General features: G+C 42.1%; 1 protein-coding gene across 3 annotated transcripts in view; it reads left to right on the forward strand.

Moving 5' to 3' along the window:
* Positions 1-16,361, forward strand: part of nfatc3b (nuclear factor of activated T cells 3b) — a 28,680-nt gene that overhangs the window by 8,445 nt on the left and 3,874 nt on the right. Inside the window, exons 2-10 of one of the 3 annotated variants that reach the window (XM_008281641.1) lie at positions 782-1,469; positions 2,611-3,009; positions 5,198-5,360; positions 8,193-8,392; positions 9,501-9,673; positions 9,895-10,035; positions 10,118-10,173; positions 11,791-12,066; positions 12,199-12,535. In XM_008281641.1, coding sequence (XP_008279863.1) covers positions 782-1,469; positions 2,611-3,009; positions 5,198-5,360; positions 8,193-8,392; positions 9,501-9,673; positions 9,895-10,035; positions 10,118-10,173; positions 11,791-12,066; positions 12,199-12,535 — 2,433 coding nt within the window. Of the gene's footprint in view, positions 1-781; positions 1,470-2,610; positions 3,010-5,197; positions 5,361-8,192; positions 8,393-9,500; positions 9,674-9,894; positions 10,036-10,117; positions 10,174-11,790; positions 12,536-16,361 lie in introns of all 3 variants that reach the window. The other 2 variants (XM_008281642.1, XM_008281640.1) reach the window with 2 other exon arrangements.

Genomic DNA, 16,361 nt, shown 5'->3' on the forward strand with positions numbered 1-16,361 from the left:
AAACAGGAGTATTAATAGTAGGGTTGTGGTGGGGATTGTGTGCAGCTGTGTGAATAAACATACTTAACTGCTGCAGATAATCTGTCAGCATAATTAGTCCATTGCATGTGCTGTTAACTGCTGCTGTAGACTTGCTGTACTGTGGCTACTGACAGCTTTACCATGAGGCAGACCAATATCACGTTACATAGTACATAGTAAATAGTAAATACAAGTCACTACAGCCACTAAACACTCAGCACTAAACAACAGACATGTTCTTAAATTAATGTAGGTCCTGATTCATAACTGCAACCTTAACGAGCTTGTCTGTTATCAGAACCTTTCCTGTTGGCTGGTGAGCATTTGCTCATCTGTGAAAATGGTAAAACCAAAAGTGGTGTTTCGTTTTATTTCAGATAAAATTATCTTGTGTCTCATCAAGAAGATTTGAGTAAATACAAAAAACTCCACATGAGTTAAACTTGTGTTGTAGAGATATGTTTATACTGCTCCTCTGTATCATGTAACATGTGTCACTTGACAGCCATAGCATTTGATGGTTCGCCATACAAACAGAGGTAGAACTGCTACTGACAGTTATTTTTGTTACTCTGAAGTAGTTTCTCTGTCACTAGTCTGAATCTTCCTGCTGGCTATATGCTGGTGAACAGTAACTGTCAGGTGTCTACTGGAGAACTACTAGTGCGTACTAATATTTAAAACACACATGCACACACATTTGCAATGCAAATGATCAGACATCTGATTTACATATTGCTTCATCTCTTACACCTCACAGGTCCAGATCTAGATGCGAGGACGCCTCCCTCCTCAACACAGGCTCTGGCTGGGCAACCCCTCAGCCATGAGCTGCAGAGTCACCCTTCATATTTCCCCACCACAGACAGCTACCAGCATGTTGGCTGCCACTCTGAAGGGCACCATTACAGCACCAAGGGCAACCCCAGAGCCTTTGACTGCCCCAGCATTCAGATCACCTCCATTGCTCCCAACAACCATGTGGAGCCCGGCAGTAGTCAAGTAGTTTCAGCAGTAGGTGGTGCAGAGGGGGGTTACCTTGAGGCGTCCTGGTCCAGAGACCAGCTCTACCTGCCTCTGGACCCCTGCTACCGAGACCCAGCACTCTGCCCAAGCCCCTGCAGCAGCCTGTCCTCTAGGAGCTGGATGTCTGACTTATCCTCTTGCGAGTCCTTCTCCCATGTCTATGATGACATGGAGGGGGAGCTGCGCGATGCAGCCCGCCTTGCTCTGGGGTCTCCTCTCGGGTCACCTCTGGGGTCCCCAGGCTGTGGGGGTGGGGCCTTTGGGGTGGAGCTCTGGCAGCAGAAGTACCAGCATCCTTCAGCCTTCAGCCCAGCACTGTCACCCCATCAGTCACCCCGTCAGTCACCCCGCCAATCACCCTGCCACTCCCCTCGCACCAGTGTCACCGAGGAGAGCTGGCTGAACCGCCGGCCCACTTCCAGGTAAAAGTCATAATCTTGTCCAAACTTCTAAGTGAGAGCTTTCTTTGTTTAATAAGGTACTATCACTGGGAATGAGACTGTTTTCTCAAGTAAGACTTGAAGACAAGTATGGGTGAAACATGTCCCTCTGAGGCTACATACGCACTACAATGTTTTTGTTTTAAAACACCCACACTACTCTGGCATTTTACGACCCTTGAATCAAGGCTTTTATAAATGACTTTACTTTTGAAAACTCTGGGGTTGCATTTAAGTCTGGATAGGCAGAAATGGAACCTGACTACAAGAATCATTAACAAGGGCAAAACACGTCCCTCTGAGGCTACGTCTACCCTAATCTTTTGCTTTTAAAATGCATAGCTTCTGCTACATTTCCCACAAGAGTCCACACTACTCTGACATTTTAGGATCCCTAAATGAGACTTTTGTAAATGGAGCTAACTTTACTTCACTTTTGAAAACTCTTTTAGTCAGAAGGGGCAGAAATTGTTTGCACTAGCATACTTTCACAGCGTACATGAATGGCCACGTGATATGCCTTTAAAAGGTATGCTAATGGATGGAGATGATTTCTGGAATAGTGCTAAAATCTTGTCTGGATGGAGATCGCTTTCGTTTTACACTCTTATTTAACGCTGTTTTGACATGAAAACTTATTACTATGAATGTAGTCTTAGTTTTCAAAGTCTGTGTAACCAGTAGTGAGGGCTTCACAGACCTATAGCCCTGCTTCACATTGAACAACAACACAGGGAGCAGCAGCCAGCGGTAAGGCGATCTAGTCAGTAGGGAAGTCCATCTAATCTTGTGACACAGAACGCAGTGACGAGTACCAGATTAGTTGTTATTTGTAAAGCACATCATATTTTTTTTATGTTTTTAACTGATGAAGAAATGATGGGACAGCGTGAAAGAGCAGACATAAAACTAGAGTGCACAAGAGTTCTACAGTTCAGAAAAGACAGAGAGGATTTAATTTAGTACAGAAAGCCAACTTTATTTTTACATTTTGGGTCAAATGTTGAGTATACATTTTTCATTAATACCCAACATTTTTTGTGCATTAATTAATTAATTAATTAATTAAAAAAATAAATAAGAAAGACGTTAAAATCGTTCTAATCCTGACCTCCTTTCTCAGGCCGTCATCCAGACCAACCTCCCCGTGCGGGAAGAGACGCCACTCCAGTGCTGACCCTCATGCCCGGTCACCCTCCCCTCACCACTCACCCAGCCCCACTCCTGGTGCCTCCCCACGTGGCAGCGTGACAGATGACACCTGGGTGGGAAGTCCTGCTGGTGCCCCCGGACCCCTCCTAATGTCTGGTTACCAGGAGCTGGATGTCCCCTCCAAGACCAGGAGGACATCAGGGAGCCAGCTGGGCCTCCTGACTGGTCAAGGAGACGCTGGTCTGGAGTCCTTTCAGGATTCTCCCAGAGAAGACGGGCAGGAAAAAGATGGCGTGGCTGTGCTGTTCCTTCAGGTGCCCTCCCACTTCAGCTGGAACAAACCCAAACCTGGAGCCTCTCCATTGTTCAGGTTGGCAATAAACAGATAGAGTGCCATATACATCCTGTAAGCGAAATCTTAGTGATGCAGATTTACAAAATGCACATAAGTTACATTGAGCTGACATGAGGTAAGAAAGAAAAACATACCGAAAAATAAAGTTGAATGTGCAAAATCCCACAGAGGATAAGTTTGCTCTCCTTGCACAGAGGGGAGTCATTTTACAGCATTATTGCAGTGGGCAAGGTTTCTGTAGCAGGCTTTGCTATTGGCTCATTCCATCTCAAATCATGACGTTTTTAGAACATTGTTACTCAACAATTGGATTTGCTGGATTTTTTATTTTTTTTATCATAAACTAGCAAATTGTATTAAGATATTTGTGAAATTTTATCTCGATATATGGAATACTTTTTCAAAGATTAAAAACTGCCCACTTTCATCACGTTTTTTGGGGCATTGAAATTTAAGGCTATGTTTAAATGACAGTTCTTGAGAACTGTTTTAGATAAAAGCCAGGAATTGTCAGTTGTTTTTCATCATGTCATTGATTTAGAATTTTTACTATTTAACAAGTAGATCAAGTAGTCTCTGATTATCAGTGAGTGAAAATTCCAAAAAGAAAGTGAAGCCCTTATGAAAAGTCTCATCTTTAGACACATATGAACAACTAATTGATGATCTAGAAGTCAACTAGTGACATTTTCAGAACCACATGTAGTTGTATGTCACATCAATACATACCAAAACATATAGAATACTTTTGAATATGAAATAGTTGGTCGCAACAGTGAAAGTTGTTTTTATTGAATTTTCATAACTGAGCATATATGCAAAAGTTGTACCACAAAACCAAAAATATTGCTAAATAGACTAATCCAAGTAGAATTGAATTCTGGAGTTTCAAAATGGTTCTCCCAATATAATCAATAAAATTATTTTTTAACACTGGCATGTTTTTCATTTTCAGACCCCACTTTGTGGGCACAAGCCTTGGTTGGACAGAGAAATAGTTTTGTGTAATTTCTTTGTGAATTATCACTGCATTCGGTCATTAGGATGACATCAGCAAGATATAACCATGACCAAACATGTTGGAATAGAGGATTTTTCCAACTGGAATATTCATGCCTTGACATACATTTAATGGTAATCTGGTGTATTTATGTAAGCAAATCTTTAGTGGTCAATTTATTCTCATGATCATTGTGGAAACTGTTTGATAGGATCAAAATGGATTTTCTTGCTTTGTGTTGCATTTGGAATAAACTTGGCCTTCAAGATCAATATCCCACACTGGACAAGATTAGAAAGTATATTCATAGTAACTGCCTACCTCTCTTACCATCTTACCATCTTCCTATCACTTCCCATAAGCATATCAACTTGGTAAGTATAATAGATAAGTTAAGAGTTCATTTTATTTCTCCAGCTTACACAGGGGGATCAGAAAATGGAAAAAAATGGCCATATAAAAAAAGCTTCTTCTCCGTTACATTGAGAAAAACATCCACTTTGAAACACCTTAAATCTGTTCTACTTGGATGAGGCTGTCTAGCAGTATTTTGGTTTTTGTAATAAAATTTGTCATACCTGCCCAATCAGCGATGAAGGTTAAGCAAACATATATATTCTTTGCCATTTTTGTCATTAGGTATTTCATCATATCAAGTATTCCATGTGTTTTGTGTTGTGTTATTGTGACATGCAACTGCATGTGGTTCAGAAAATATTACTGGCTGACTTCTGCATTATCATTTTTTTGTTGTCATGTAATAAAAGATGGGACTTCCCATGAGGCCTTTATTTTTATTTTATTTTATTTTTTTAAATTTCAACTACTTTCAGCTTTTATCTTTAATAGTTCCTGAGATATGGTTGTTTAAACATGGGCTCAGATTTAATGCCTTAAAAATAGGCTGAAAGTGGGTTGGCAAGCAGTAAAAAAAAACAAAAAAAATCTCAAAGTATATAATATCCATCCATTATCTATACACTGTTTAATCCTCACAAGGGTCACGGGGGGCTGGAGTCTATCCCAGCTGACTCAGGGTGAAGGTCCGTGCCTCAGTGTGTTGAAAGTGTAGGTTGACACTAAATGACTGACAACATAATAGGCAGCAGTGGCTGTAATGTTTTGGCTCATCAATGTAAGGAACAGCATAAGCGACTGGTTTCATCAGCATGATACTGACATGGCCGTTGTCTCTGCCTCCAGGATGTCATCGCCACCTCCCTTGGACTGGCCTTTGCCCAATCAGTATGACCAGTGTGAGTTAAAGCTGGAGGTCCAGCCCAGGTCCTACCACAGGGCCCATTACGAGACTGAGGGCAGCCGGGGATCCATCAAGGCAGCTACTGGAGGACATCCTGTCATCAAGGTGAGGCCTTTGTTGCAATACGTTCAGCCTGGCAATACCTTCATTTGTCACTTATAATGAAAACCTTGCTTGCAATTTGATTCTGACTTTTGCTGTCAGGTCTCACTTCCTGAGTCAGAGTCTTTTAATGCTGCTGTAACTTTTTAATAATTGTGTTGTGTAACTTTCTTCTTAAAAGTTGATCAAACTCAAAGTGAACTCTAAATACCTTTGGCTAATTTATATGTTGCTACCACATGGCAATAAAAATATTTTTGTTTTTATTTTATTAGGAGATCGGCAGAGTGATAAATAATTTCATGTGCAACGTAATTTCCACACTGCTGCTGTTATGATAAGATAAAGGCCAGTTCAGGCTTTGGGCCGCATCCGCAAGGGTCCATGTGACGTGAATGTCATCATCCACCCAAGTCCATGAGAGTCTGCGCAGTGCCAGGTTTTGTGACCACCTGTAGCTTTAACATGGCATCATGAGTCATCGAACAATGTCTGATCTCTACCAGCCATGCATGATCGAGAAAAGGGCTTTAACTAGCAATACAGACTGTTTGGTTTCATTTCATTTGCCCAGGATTATCTTAACTCCACCAATGTAATGAACACCAATGAAAATAATAATTCTCCAATTCAGGGAAAGGGTTCCTATGACATACAGTGATCAAATTAATCTATGTGTCATTTTAAACTGACAAAAAATTGGTGAAATTGGTTAAAGTACTGATTGATAGCGTAGTAAAAAAAAAATAAAAATCTTATTGATAAATACTCTTATCTAAATTCTTGTTATTGACATTACTGTTGTGTGTTGCTGGGGCTGTGGGTGAACAGCCTGGATGGTCTGGATCAGACAACAGAGGCAGGCTGTGGCAAGTAAAGCTCCATCAAGGCCTCATATGTAACGGACACCAGCAGGGCTATTCTTGGTGTCGCATTCTCAGGCTGCTGCTGAAGCTAGATGAGCTAGATGCTGCAAGATGTGTTAAAACTCACAGTGGTTACTGTCAAGACAAGGATAGCAGAGTGCTGCTGGGTTACACAGGAAACACACAGTCACACCAATTACTGTTTTGTTTTTTGTGTGAAATCCACAAAGAGAACAGAAGTTTTTGTTGGTTTTCGCTCCACAGTACTGTAATGTCTTGACCTTACTATGTCTAGTGTTTGAGATCCATCCATCCATTATCTATACACCGCTTAATCCTCACTAGGGTAGTGTTTGAGATGACTTGCGTTATTATTTTGCACTATATAAAAACAATTCCGTGGACTTGAATTGAACCTTAATTATAACTGACTTAAAGTTGGAGTGTGCAATTGTTATCCAATAGACCTTTGTCACATTCAGGTAAAATGTTTTTCCGGCCCACTGGCTGTCCATTCTGTGTGTGCGCAGAAAAAACAATCTAGTATTTGCTCGCAGCCCTGGCTCTGTAAATGGGAAACAAAGTGGCACAGGCTGATCTAAACAACGCTGTTCCAGTGAACCCTGTGCATGTTTGTGCTCATACACAAGACAGGGAGAAAGGGAGGAAGGCAGTGGAGAGAGAGCGACAGAAAAGCTTTCATATGCCAACTATAGTAGTATTATTGGGCTGCACATTGTTGCTGTATATACAGTATATAAGTTACCAACTGCAAGATGCAGCCTGATGCACTTGTTTAGTGTGTCAGCCTTCACTGTGTTCACCACATTCTCTGTTCTTAGATGGACTCGAAGTCTCTTAACAAGACCCCATCAGCCAATGCTACTGTCATCCTCCCTGTGTTGTCTCACTTATATGATCATCTAGTAAGAATGCTAACAGCTTTGCAGATGTTGATCCTCTTTGTTAGAGTAGACGGTTAGATGTATGTGGAGCTTCGTTATGTGGCTGACCCACAAGTTTGTTTTAGCTTCATAATATTCAACTGCGACAGCTCCAAGATGGCAACCTGAAATAGCCGTTTAATGGTATTACAGATGGCTTGTCAAGTGACCAGGTCGTGCGTTTAACACCATGTTCAGCTACTGTGTTAATTGGTATCAGGACTCCTCTCCTAGATTAGGAAATGATAACAGTGAGAGTTTTCTTTTTCTATGAGGCAGCAAAAAAGTTGCAACATGACATGTTTGAGTTAATTTGCGTTACCTGACATTGTACTTCCTGTGATTAGAATTTTGCGCTACACACATCATGTGTCATGCACCCATACTATGTAAATAAGCTAACTAGCTAAAATCAACAGTCCTCCTCCCAACGTCTCGCCAGCTTCACTTATATTGTTTTTCAAGTCTTTTATTTTACAATGATGAAAGCAAATCCTGCCTTTGCAATCAATGTCTACCTCATATTTACACTTACTTTTTGTTTAATCATCTTGATCAATTTATTTATCAGTGAACTGGACCAGTTTATGTCTATAGTTTTCATTTACTTAACACTGATTCATAACTTGTTGCTTTTGCCTTCAATATTGTCAGACAAGCTGGACACTGAGCTTTTAATACAAACAATACAGGTTTAGAGGTTAGCAAGGCTGGCCTGTCGAGAGTTCAAAAATGCACATAACACATTTAAACAAAGCTCAATAAAAAAACACATTAAGTGCATGCAAAAACATAAAAATATTTATTGTTATGTTTCTGTTTGTGTTCTGGTGTCTTTCTTGTCCTTGATGTCAGTGTTCACATCTGGCTTTCTGCAAGAAAAAGTATGTTTCTCAAAAGTTTCTTTTAACAGCCTTTCTGAAGACAGAGTGTACTGGTGCCTCACCTTCCAGGTTTCAACAAGTCAAGTGTTGAGATGTCAGAACGAGCACCTGTTTATCAGATTGTTGCATTTATGTTTGCAGTTGAATGGATACAGCGAGCAGCCGGTCAGCCTGCTGTTGTTTATAGGCACCGCGGACGACCGATACCTTCGGCCTCATTCCTTCTACCAGGTCCACCGAGTGACAGGGAAGACAGTTACCACCATCTGCCAGGAGAAAATAATGGGCTGCACCAAAGTCTTGGAGATCCTTCTGCTTCCAGAAAACAACATGTCTGCCAGGTATCAACGGCAACAGTAGCAAATCAGAATTTGTTATTTTTAAAATTATACAGACTTTTTGCTCAAAAACTCTTGTATAGCATTAGGTGAGGTGACACAAACATGTACAGCAACAGCCCCACGGTTGGCCCTTTCAACCGTTTTGATTCCATTGTGGACTAGGATCTGACAGCTTTGACCTCAAATGCCAAATAGTAGTTACTAGACAAAGCTCTAGTTGTATGAACACATAAAAAATACAACATTGGAGATTTGTTGTTAGCCTATATGGCAACTGTTACGTCATGTGACGTTGATGTTGGTTAGGAGAAGGAGAAGATTGCGTCTCGACAAGGACGCTGACATGACAGAAACAAGGACACATGTATTCCTCTCCAAGTTTAACTAGTTGTCCTTCGTCTTCTCTAAATTTTAACCAGTCAGCTCTGACACCTGCACAGCAGTTTTTCAGGGCTCTTTAGAAGTACCTACCAACAGGTACATTTTTCTCCCCTAATTAAAGGTTCTGCAGGGGGGGGTCATGCAAAAACTGTCACAATACTCATTTCTAGACTCCATCTTACCATTCACTTCTATGCTGATGACACACTGCTCTATTGCTTATGAAATCCCAAAGACATTTCTAGGCTGGCCATTATGCTAAAAAAAAGTTTTTGGGAGATATTATAGGTAGCTGTCTTTGGCACAAACAGTAGTTTTAGACACAGTAAGAGCAGAGGTAATATCAGTAAAAGTAGTGCTCATCTGAATATTGCTCAGTCATGTTGTGGAAGTTGTGGTCGTACTAGTGGCAGAAATTAAACTGGCAGCAGTAGTAGTTGCAGTAGCAGAACTAACCAGATAGTAGTAGCAGTGGTTCTGATTTCAGCATCTATTTAGAGGGGCTGCTATGTCCTGCTTTTCATACATGCCATTTCTTTGAGGTAATGTCACCTATCAAAACTGAATGCCTGTGTGCCTGCTAGTGAAGCACGAGATGCAAGCATTTTTCTTGAACATGCTAGAAGTCAGAAACTCCATGGGATGCCTTTAATGCACTAGATAATGCTCAAAACTATGAAAACTATGATTAAACTAAAACTTCAAACTTTGGACTTCTTTTCTGAAGCATTGACTGCGCTGGCATCCTGAAGCTGCGTAACGCTGACATTGAGCTGAAGAAAGGAGAGACTGATATCGGCCGGAAGAACACAAGGGTGCGAGTTGTATTCAGGGTGGCTGTTCCTCATCCGGATGGTCAGATGCTGTGGCTGCAGACAGTGTCTGTTCCTGTGGAGTGTTGTGAGTGAAAACTTGTGATATCAACAGTACAATATATTCAGCCACAGAAAGACTTTTTCATTTTTGGGAATGTTAGATATTTCCTAATGCTTGTGTTAAATTTCATCATAGAACAGTCTTCTAGGGGCCTGTTTCTTCTGTTTGCACAGAAATGCTCTGTCATGTAACAGGAAGAAACATCAGTTATACCTAAACTGTAAAACAAAACTGTTGCTTTTCAGCCCAACGCTCAGGCCAAGAGCTTCCTCAGTTGGAGAGCTTCAATCCAACCAGCGGCTCTGTAGACGGAGGACAGGAGCTGTTCATCACCGGATCCAACATCTCTGCTCAGTCCAGGGTTGTTTTCATGGAGAAAGGGCCTGGTAAGATCAATTTATTACCGTTTACTTTAAGTTGAAATTTTGTGAAATTTTGTGATAAATTGAACATGTTTTGTCCCTTCAGATGGACGATCACTGTGGGAAATGGATGCTAGAGTTCTATCAGAAAAAGGCAGTGAAGTAAGTACCAACATCACCAGGATGTCCTGGGTTCCGTGTTACAAAATTGGAATATGGAAACAGGAATAATAATAAATACTGTGTGCAAAATTATAGAAATAATAGGAACAGACGGAGAGAGCTCTCTGACACATGCTGGATAGGGTGGTGTCCAAAATGCAGGGCTGTACTGAAATCAGAACTTCGTCAGTTGAGAAGGATTCACCACAGTGATTTGAATATTTGTTCTCTTTTTTGCCAACATGTAGTGCCAACATCTGATGTGTTAAATGCGTAAATGAATAAACATAAACACATTAAAAATATTAAAATATAACTATTACAAATATATTCATGGCATTGTCATTCCATCTCTGCAAAGACGAGTGGGGGGCAAAGGCAGATGCTATTGTACCATGGTGGAACCAGGTCTTTATCTCCCTTGTTTTACACCTGGGCTGGTCTCAGATGATCTTGGAGGTGAAGATGCTGGATGTGGAGGTCCTGGTGTGGTTACACATGGTCTGCGGTTGTGAGGCTAATTGGGTGTATTGTCAAATTCTCTGAAAAGCCTTTGGAGACGGCTTATGGTAGATAAATGAACATTCAGTTCACGGGCAACAGCTCTGGTGGACATTCCTGCAGTCAGCAACCAATTGCACGCTCCCTCAAAACTTGCGACATCTGTGGCATTGTGCTGTGTGATAAAACCGCACATTTTAAAGTGGCTTTTTATTGTGGCCAGCCTAAGGCACACCTGTGCAATAATTATGCTGTCTATTCAGCACCTTGATATGCCACACCTGTGAGGTGGATGGAGTATCTCAGAAAAAGGAAAAGTGCTCACTAACACAGACTCAGGCCTCATTTACACATAGCCGGGTATTTACAAAAACGGATCTACGTTTTCAAAAATATTATTGTTCACACCAGATCGTTTTCAAAAAAATCTTTGTTTACACAAACCTGCATGAACACGTTGTTAAGAGATGCTATGAGCATGCCAGACCTACAGGGGGCAGTGCAACGATAAGCATAAAACCATGCTAGCTAATCAGAATCCTGGAAAAAAAACACAACAATGAATTACTTCCTGTTACTTCAACGATAATGGTGCGAGGGTCGTTTGTTTGGACCAACAGAGAAGTGGAGCTACTCCTAAATGTGGTGTTGGAGTACAAAACAAGTAAAACAGCATCCATTTCTATCACAATAGCCAAACTGTAAACATGGTTGCACCCGTATGACGCTGATGACGCTTTTGCTGCATACTGTGACGTCTATCTCCATCTCCTCTTGTCTACATGCAAACTTAACGACAGAGTTTTTCAAAATCTCCACTGTGGCCAGAGTTTTCAGATATGCTCGTTTTCGGTGGCTTGTAGCTTTGTTTACGTGTAAACAAAAGGCCCAAATACATTGAAATATCACCGTTTTTGCTTCGTGTGAACAGGGTCTTGGACAAATTTGTGAACAATATTTGAGAGAAATAGGCCAAAGTTGCCTTTGGACTCCCTCTGAGCAAGCGGTCGGCAACAGTGGGAAGGAACCTCAGGGAGTGTTATATGCAGAAGCAGTGTGAATTGACCCTGAGATGTCACAGTCCTCTTCAATGTGTGTGTGTTTCTTGTCTTTCAGTCCAGCATTGTGGTGGAGATTCCTCCGTACAATAAGAAGACAACTTGTCCAGTCCAAGTCCAGTTCTATGTTTCAAATGGGAAGAGAAGAAGAAGTCTAGCACAGAGCTTCACCTACCTGCCTGGAATCAGACGTCACCCTTCGCTGGCTGCTGGAGTCAAACAGGAGCATTGGGAGCCAGACCTTATCTCCTTCTGTCCTCCCTCCGCCGAGGCACCCTCCCCTGACCAAGTGCTCAGCTCAGACGTAGTTTATTATGATTCCTGTGACCTCCCGGTACGTTGTGGTCCTGCTTCCCAAAATGCCCCCCGTCTCCACCACCCTCCTCCCTCCTCTGTCTCCCTTCAGACCTTAATGTTTCCTCAGACCTCTTCCATCCCTCTCCATACTCCTTCCATGCCTTCACAGACCACCCTAAGCCCCCATCAGACCTTGATTGCACTTCAGACTTCCGTCATGCCTCCTCAGACCTTCACCATCCCTCCTCAGATGACCACGATTCCTCCCCAAGGCTCTTCGGTCCCTCTTCAGAGCTTTGCCATCTCTCCAAACACTTCCCTCGGGGGACCACGTAGGGGACAGTCTCCTGTTTCGCAAAGCTCGAGAAGTGCCTTTGTAACTGCCGCTGACCCCCAGAAGGAAGCTGTGCTGTCCAACCCAGGACCGAGGCTGACCATCAAGAAGGAACCAGAGGACCAGCCAAATCTGGGTTCTTTGGGCCTCCATGAGATCACGCTGGATGATGGTAAGAAGCTGGGTATTTCATTAATTCACAAAAAAGTATGCCCCTTGCTCTTTCGCTTTAGCAGGTCTTGTGATTTTAAAGAAAAAAACTCCAAACATTTAGAAAAACTTCTCAAATACTCCTGCAGCAATATCTGCTTCTACGCATAGATTCACATGATTTAAACATTAATACTTTATCTTTGATCCACACATATCTCTGCAGCTCTGCTGAAAGTTCCTGATTAATTGAAATGATGAACATACAGATCGGTTTCTTAAGGTGTCTGTTTAGGTTTTGACATGTTTTTACTGTACAGTAATGCCGGGTCTCCATTGAAGTGCACTGTAGCTGCTGTAAAACAAGCTGCAAAAGACACATCGTAGGTGTCCCCATGGTAATGAGACAGGGAATAGATCCCTCCAGTGTTGAGGCACAGTCCTTCTAAAAGCCATTAAGGTCATTACAGGATTAAAATGACAATATGAACAATACTAACAGCAAATCACAACAAAGGCAAATACAGTTTTTTGAGTCACTGAAAGTCAGACACTCAAGTGAGTCTTAAATCACTGACTGCTATTCACACTGAAAACTATTTGTACTTTCAGATCTGGTTCAACTGTTCGGTGACTGAAACTCAAGTTAATGTTCGTGTATTTTACCGCATGCTGCATTTTATGGGAAAGAGGTGCAGACTGACATCTGCTGCCCGGTCCCATTGTCCCTTTTGCAGTCGTGGTCTAGTTAATGCAGTATCAGCTAGGTCAGCCTCATCATGGTGGAGGAGCAGTTCTTCTGTTGGAGCAACTTTGATTCCTGGGTCAATGGCGACTTCTAGTGCTATATTAAATAACTATATTTTAACTTCATGTCGGCCTTGAAACATGCTGAAATATATAAATATGAATGCTGGTAAATTGTTATATGGTGTCTAGAAATTTTAAAAATGCCAATTTTCTACTGAAGTTAATCCAGTTTTATAGTTTCTTAAGTCTCTTCACCTGCAGATCCTACAAAAGGTGCCTGCTGGGGAACGTTGGTGTGATAAGATATGAATCTGGTTTAAACTGTGTAATCTTTAAAGAAAGGATTTTGTTCCTGGTCTTACAGCAAAAACACTGAGAGAATGCAGCCTTACTAGCACTTCCCCCCCTGCTTTTTCACAATCCATTTTATAAATTTCTTAAACTTTACAAATGATTGATTCATCTGTGATCTGCAAGGTGGTGCGGTGGTTAGCATCGTCACCTCACAGCAAGAAGGTCGCTGGTTCGCGTCCCGGTGGGGACACCCAGGATCTTTCTGCGTGGAGTTTGCATGTTCTCGTGCAGTATGGGTTCTCTCCGGGTTCTCCGGCTTCCTCCCACAAGGTCCGAAAACATGTTGAGGTTAATTGGTGATTCTAAATTGTCCGTAGGTGTGAATGTGAGTGTGCTTGGTTGTCTGTCTCTAAGTGTAGCCCTGTGATAGACTGGTGACCTGTCCAGGGTGTCCCCTGCCTTCACCCTGAGTCAGCTGGGATAGACTCCAGCCCCCTGTGACCCTAGTGAGGATTAAGAGGTGTATAGATAATGGATGGATGGATGGATGTGTCATCTGCACTCAATTAATATGAATATTCCACCAAGTGTTTGTGGTTGTTTTAATGTAGAACAATTTGGAAAAATGAAAACCCTCTTGCAGCTCTGTAGCGACTGATGCAGACACTGATGCAGGTACATGTGTTCTGGGCCTTAGATCTGCATGTTGGAATTGCAAAACTGAAATACACTGGTTGTTGTTGGCGGCGTCGCTGCTGAGTGTCTTCACGCTCTGCTGCTCTCTGATGTTGCTTATTTGTATGTGGGGCTGCTGCGTGGTTGGGTGTGAATCCTGTGTGTCCCTCTGATCTGGGCTGATAAAAAGCTGTGGCTGCTGGTCTGAATGAAGCAGATGAAGGTTACATTTGTTGGCTGTGTCTCAGTTAGCGGGCACCAGCTGTTGTCGGGTCATTTGACCCTCGTGCGTGGCCCCCCACCCTCCCAACCCCACTACGTTTCAGTTTGACTTTGACCGTCAGCAGCCGGATCTGTCCCTGCTGGAGAAATGTCAGCCAGCATGTACAAATCAACGATGGGCCCTAATACCGAGCTCCCTGAGCTCTTTGGGTTTTGGTCAATTTGGCATTGGTATGAATAATTTGAGGCTTAACTGTAGCATGTTCACAGTAAACACAAAGTAAAGTCAAGGCTGTTGGAAATGTAGAAGTACTGCATAAAAAAATGATGCAATGATGTAACACTGAAACAGGACCATTCTGTTGCCTGTGAATAGTTGGGATGCTTTAAGTCAGTTTTTGCACTTACTTTTACATTCTTTTTTACCAAAGTAAATGATGATTTCAGGGTTTTTTCTTGTGATGTATATTAAATATAAAGTAAGGCACCGCTACATTTACTTAAATAAAATGTCTAAGTACTTACTTTACCTCTGCTTGAGTATGTGACAGGGCTGCTGGGAGAATCAAACCTACACTTGAGCATGGAAATAGAGTGAAAGAAAAGTAAGATGGAGGACCAGAGGAGTAGGTTCTGAAGAGGTTTGAAGAGTGTGATGCTGGAGAAGGTCAGTAAGGTGTGAGGGGGCCAGCTGTAAGGTTTGATATGTGATAACAAGTTGAGCTGAGTTTGTGTATTGTAAGGCAGAGCTGCATTTTGATGGGGCTGCATGGTGGCTTGGTGGTTAGCACTGTCGCCTCACAGCTAGAAGATCCCAGGTTGGTCACAGTTAGGGCAGTAGCGTGGCTTCTGTCCAGGTTCTCCGGCTTCCTCCCACACAGTCCAAAAACATGCTGAGGTTAATTGGTGATTCTGAATTGTCCGTAGGTGTGAATGTGAGTGTGCTTGATTGTCTGTCTCTAAGTGTAGCCGTGTGATAGACTGGTGACCTGTCCAGGGTGTCCCCTGCCTTCACCCTGAGTCAGCTGGGATAGGCTCCAGCCCCTTGCGACCCTTGTGAGGATTAAGCAGTGTATAGCTAATGGATGTAAATGCAGATAAAGATGTGCAGCACGATGGTGATAACTGCTGGCAGGGGTGGAAAATGATCTGATTTATTATCGTTATTTTTCTGCCTTAGATGAGTAATGCAAAATATGTAAGAAAACATGTATTACAGTAGATTAAACTACCCAGCAAGGCCCCAGACTAACATTTTCACGAGTCGCACCTCCCACCTGGTCACAGGTGTAACACCAACCTGAACACTTACTTATCGATGGACTCTACATTACATATATACTGAGGTTCCCTAAACGCCTCACATTGCTCCTGGGTGGCTGCGCTGAGCTCAGACAGGTGTGTGAGACCAAAAATTAGTTTGAAAACAGTAAAATTAAGTGTTCTAAAATCAGGTTTGTCCAAGATGAAACCAAGGGTTTTTATCCACCTGTGCTGTTTTCCATGAGCGGAGAAAACAGAAAACCTTTTATGAGCAGAGCACATTTAAAAATGTAAAGACCATAGTCAATCATTTTCATATAGTGGCTAGAAGCTAAAATCATGATTGTGATTAATAATTAGTTAATTTTACAGCCCTACTACTGCGTTACCATCTGAGTCACACCTCCAACTCTCTGTTGGTTGAAAACAAACATCAGATCAACAGCTTGTTTTGCGCATCAGGCAGAAACAGACTGAACGAGCCACAGAAGAAATACAAGTCATATTTGCTAACGCAGTAGCTGCCTGTACTGCGTAAAACAAAAACAAAACTAATAAATGATAATTGTTCGCTCGCACCAATGCGACCACTTCACATTTTAACTCACACACCGAAGCAGAATACAGTGATAAAATGATCGATA

The sequence above is a fragment of the Stegastes partitus genome, unplaced genomic scaffold, assembly GCF_000690725.1.
Source record: "Stegastes partitus isolate 25-593 unplaced genomic scaffold, Stegastes_partitus-1.0.2 Scaffold240, whole genome shotgun sequence".
In the NCBI taxonomy this organism is placed as follows: domain Eukaryota; kingdom Metazoa; phylum Chordata; class Actinopteri; family Pomacentridae; genus Stegastes; species Stegastes partitus.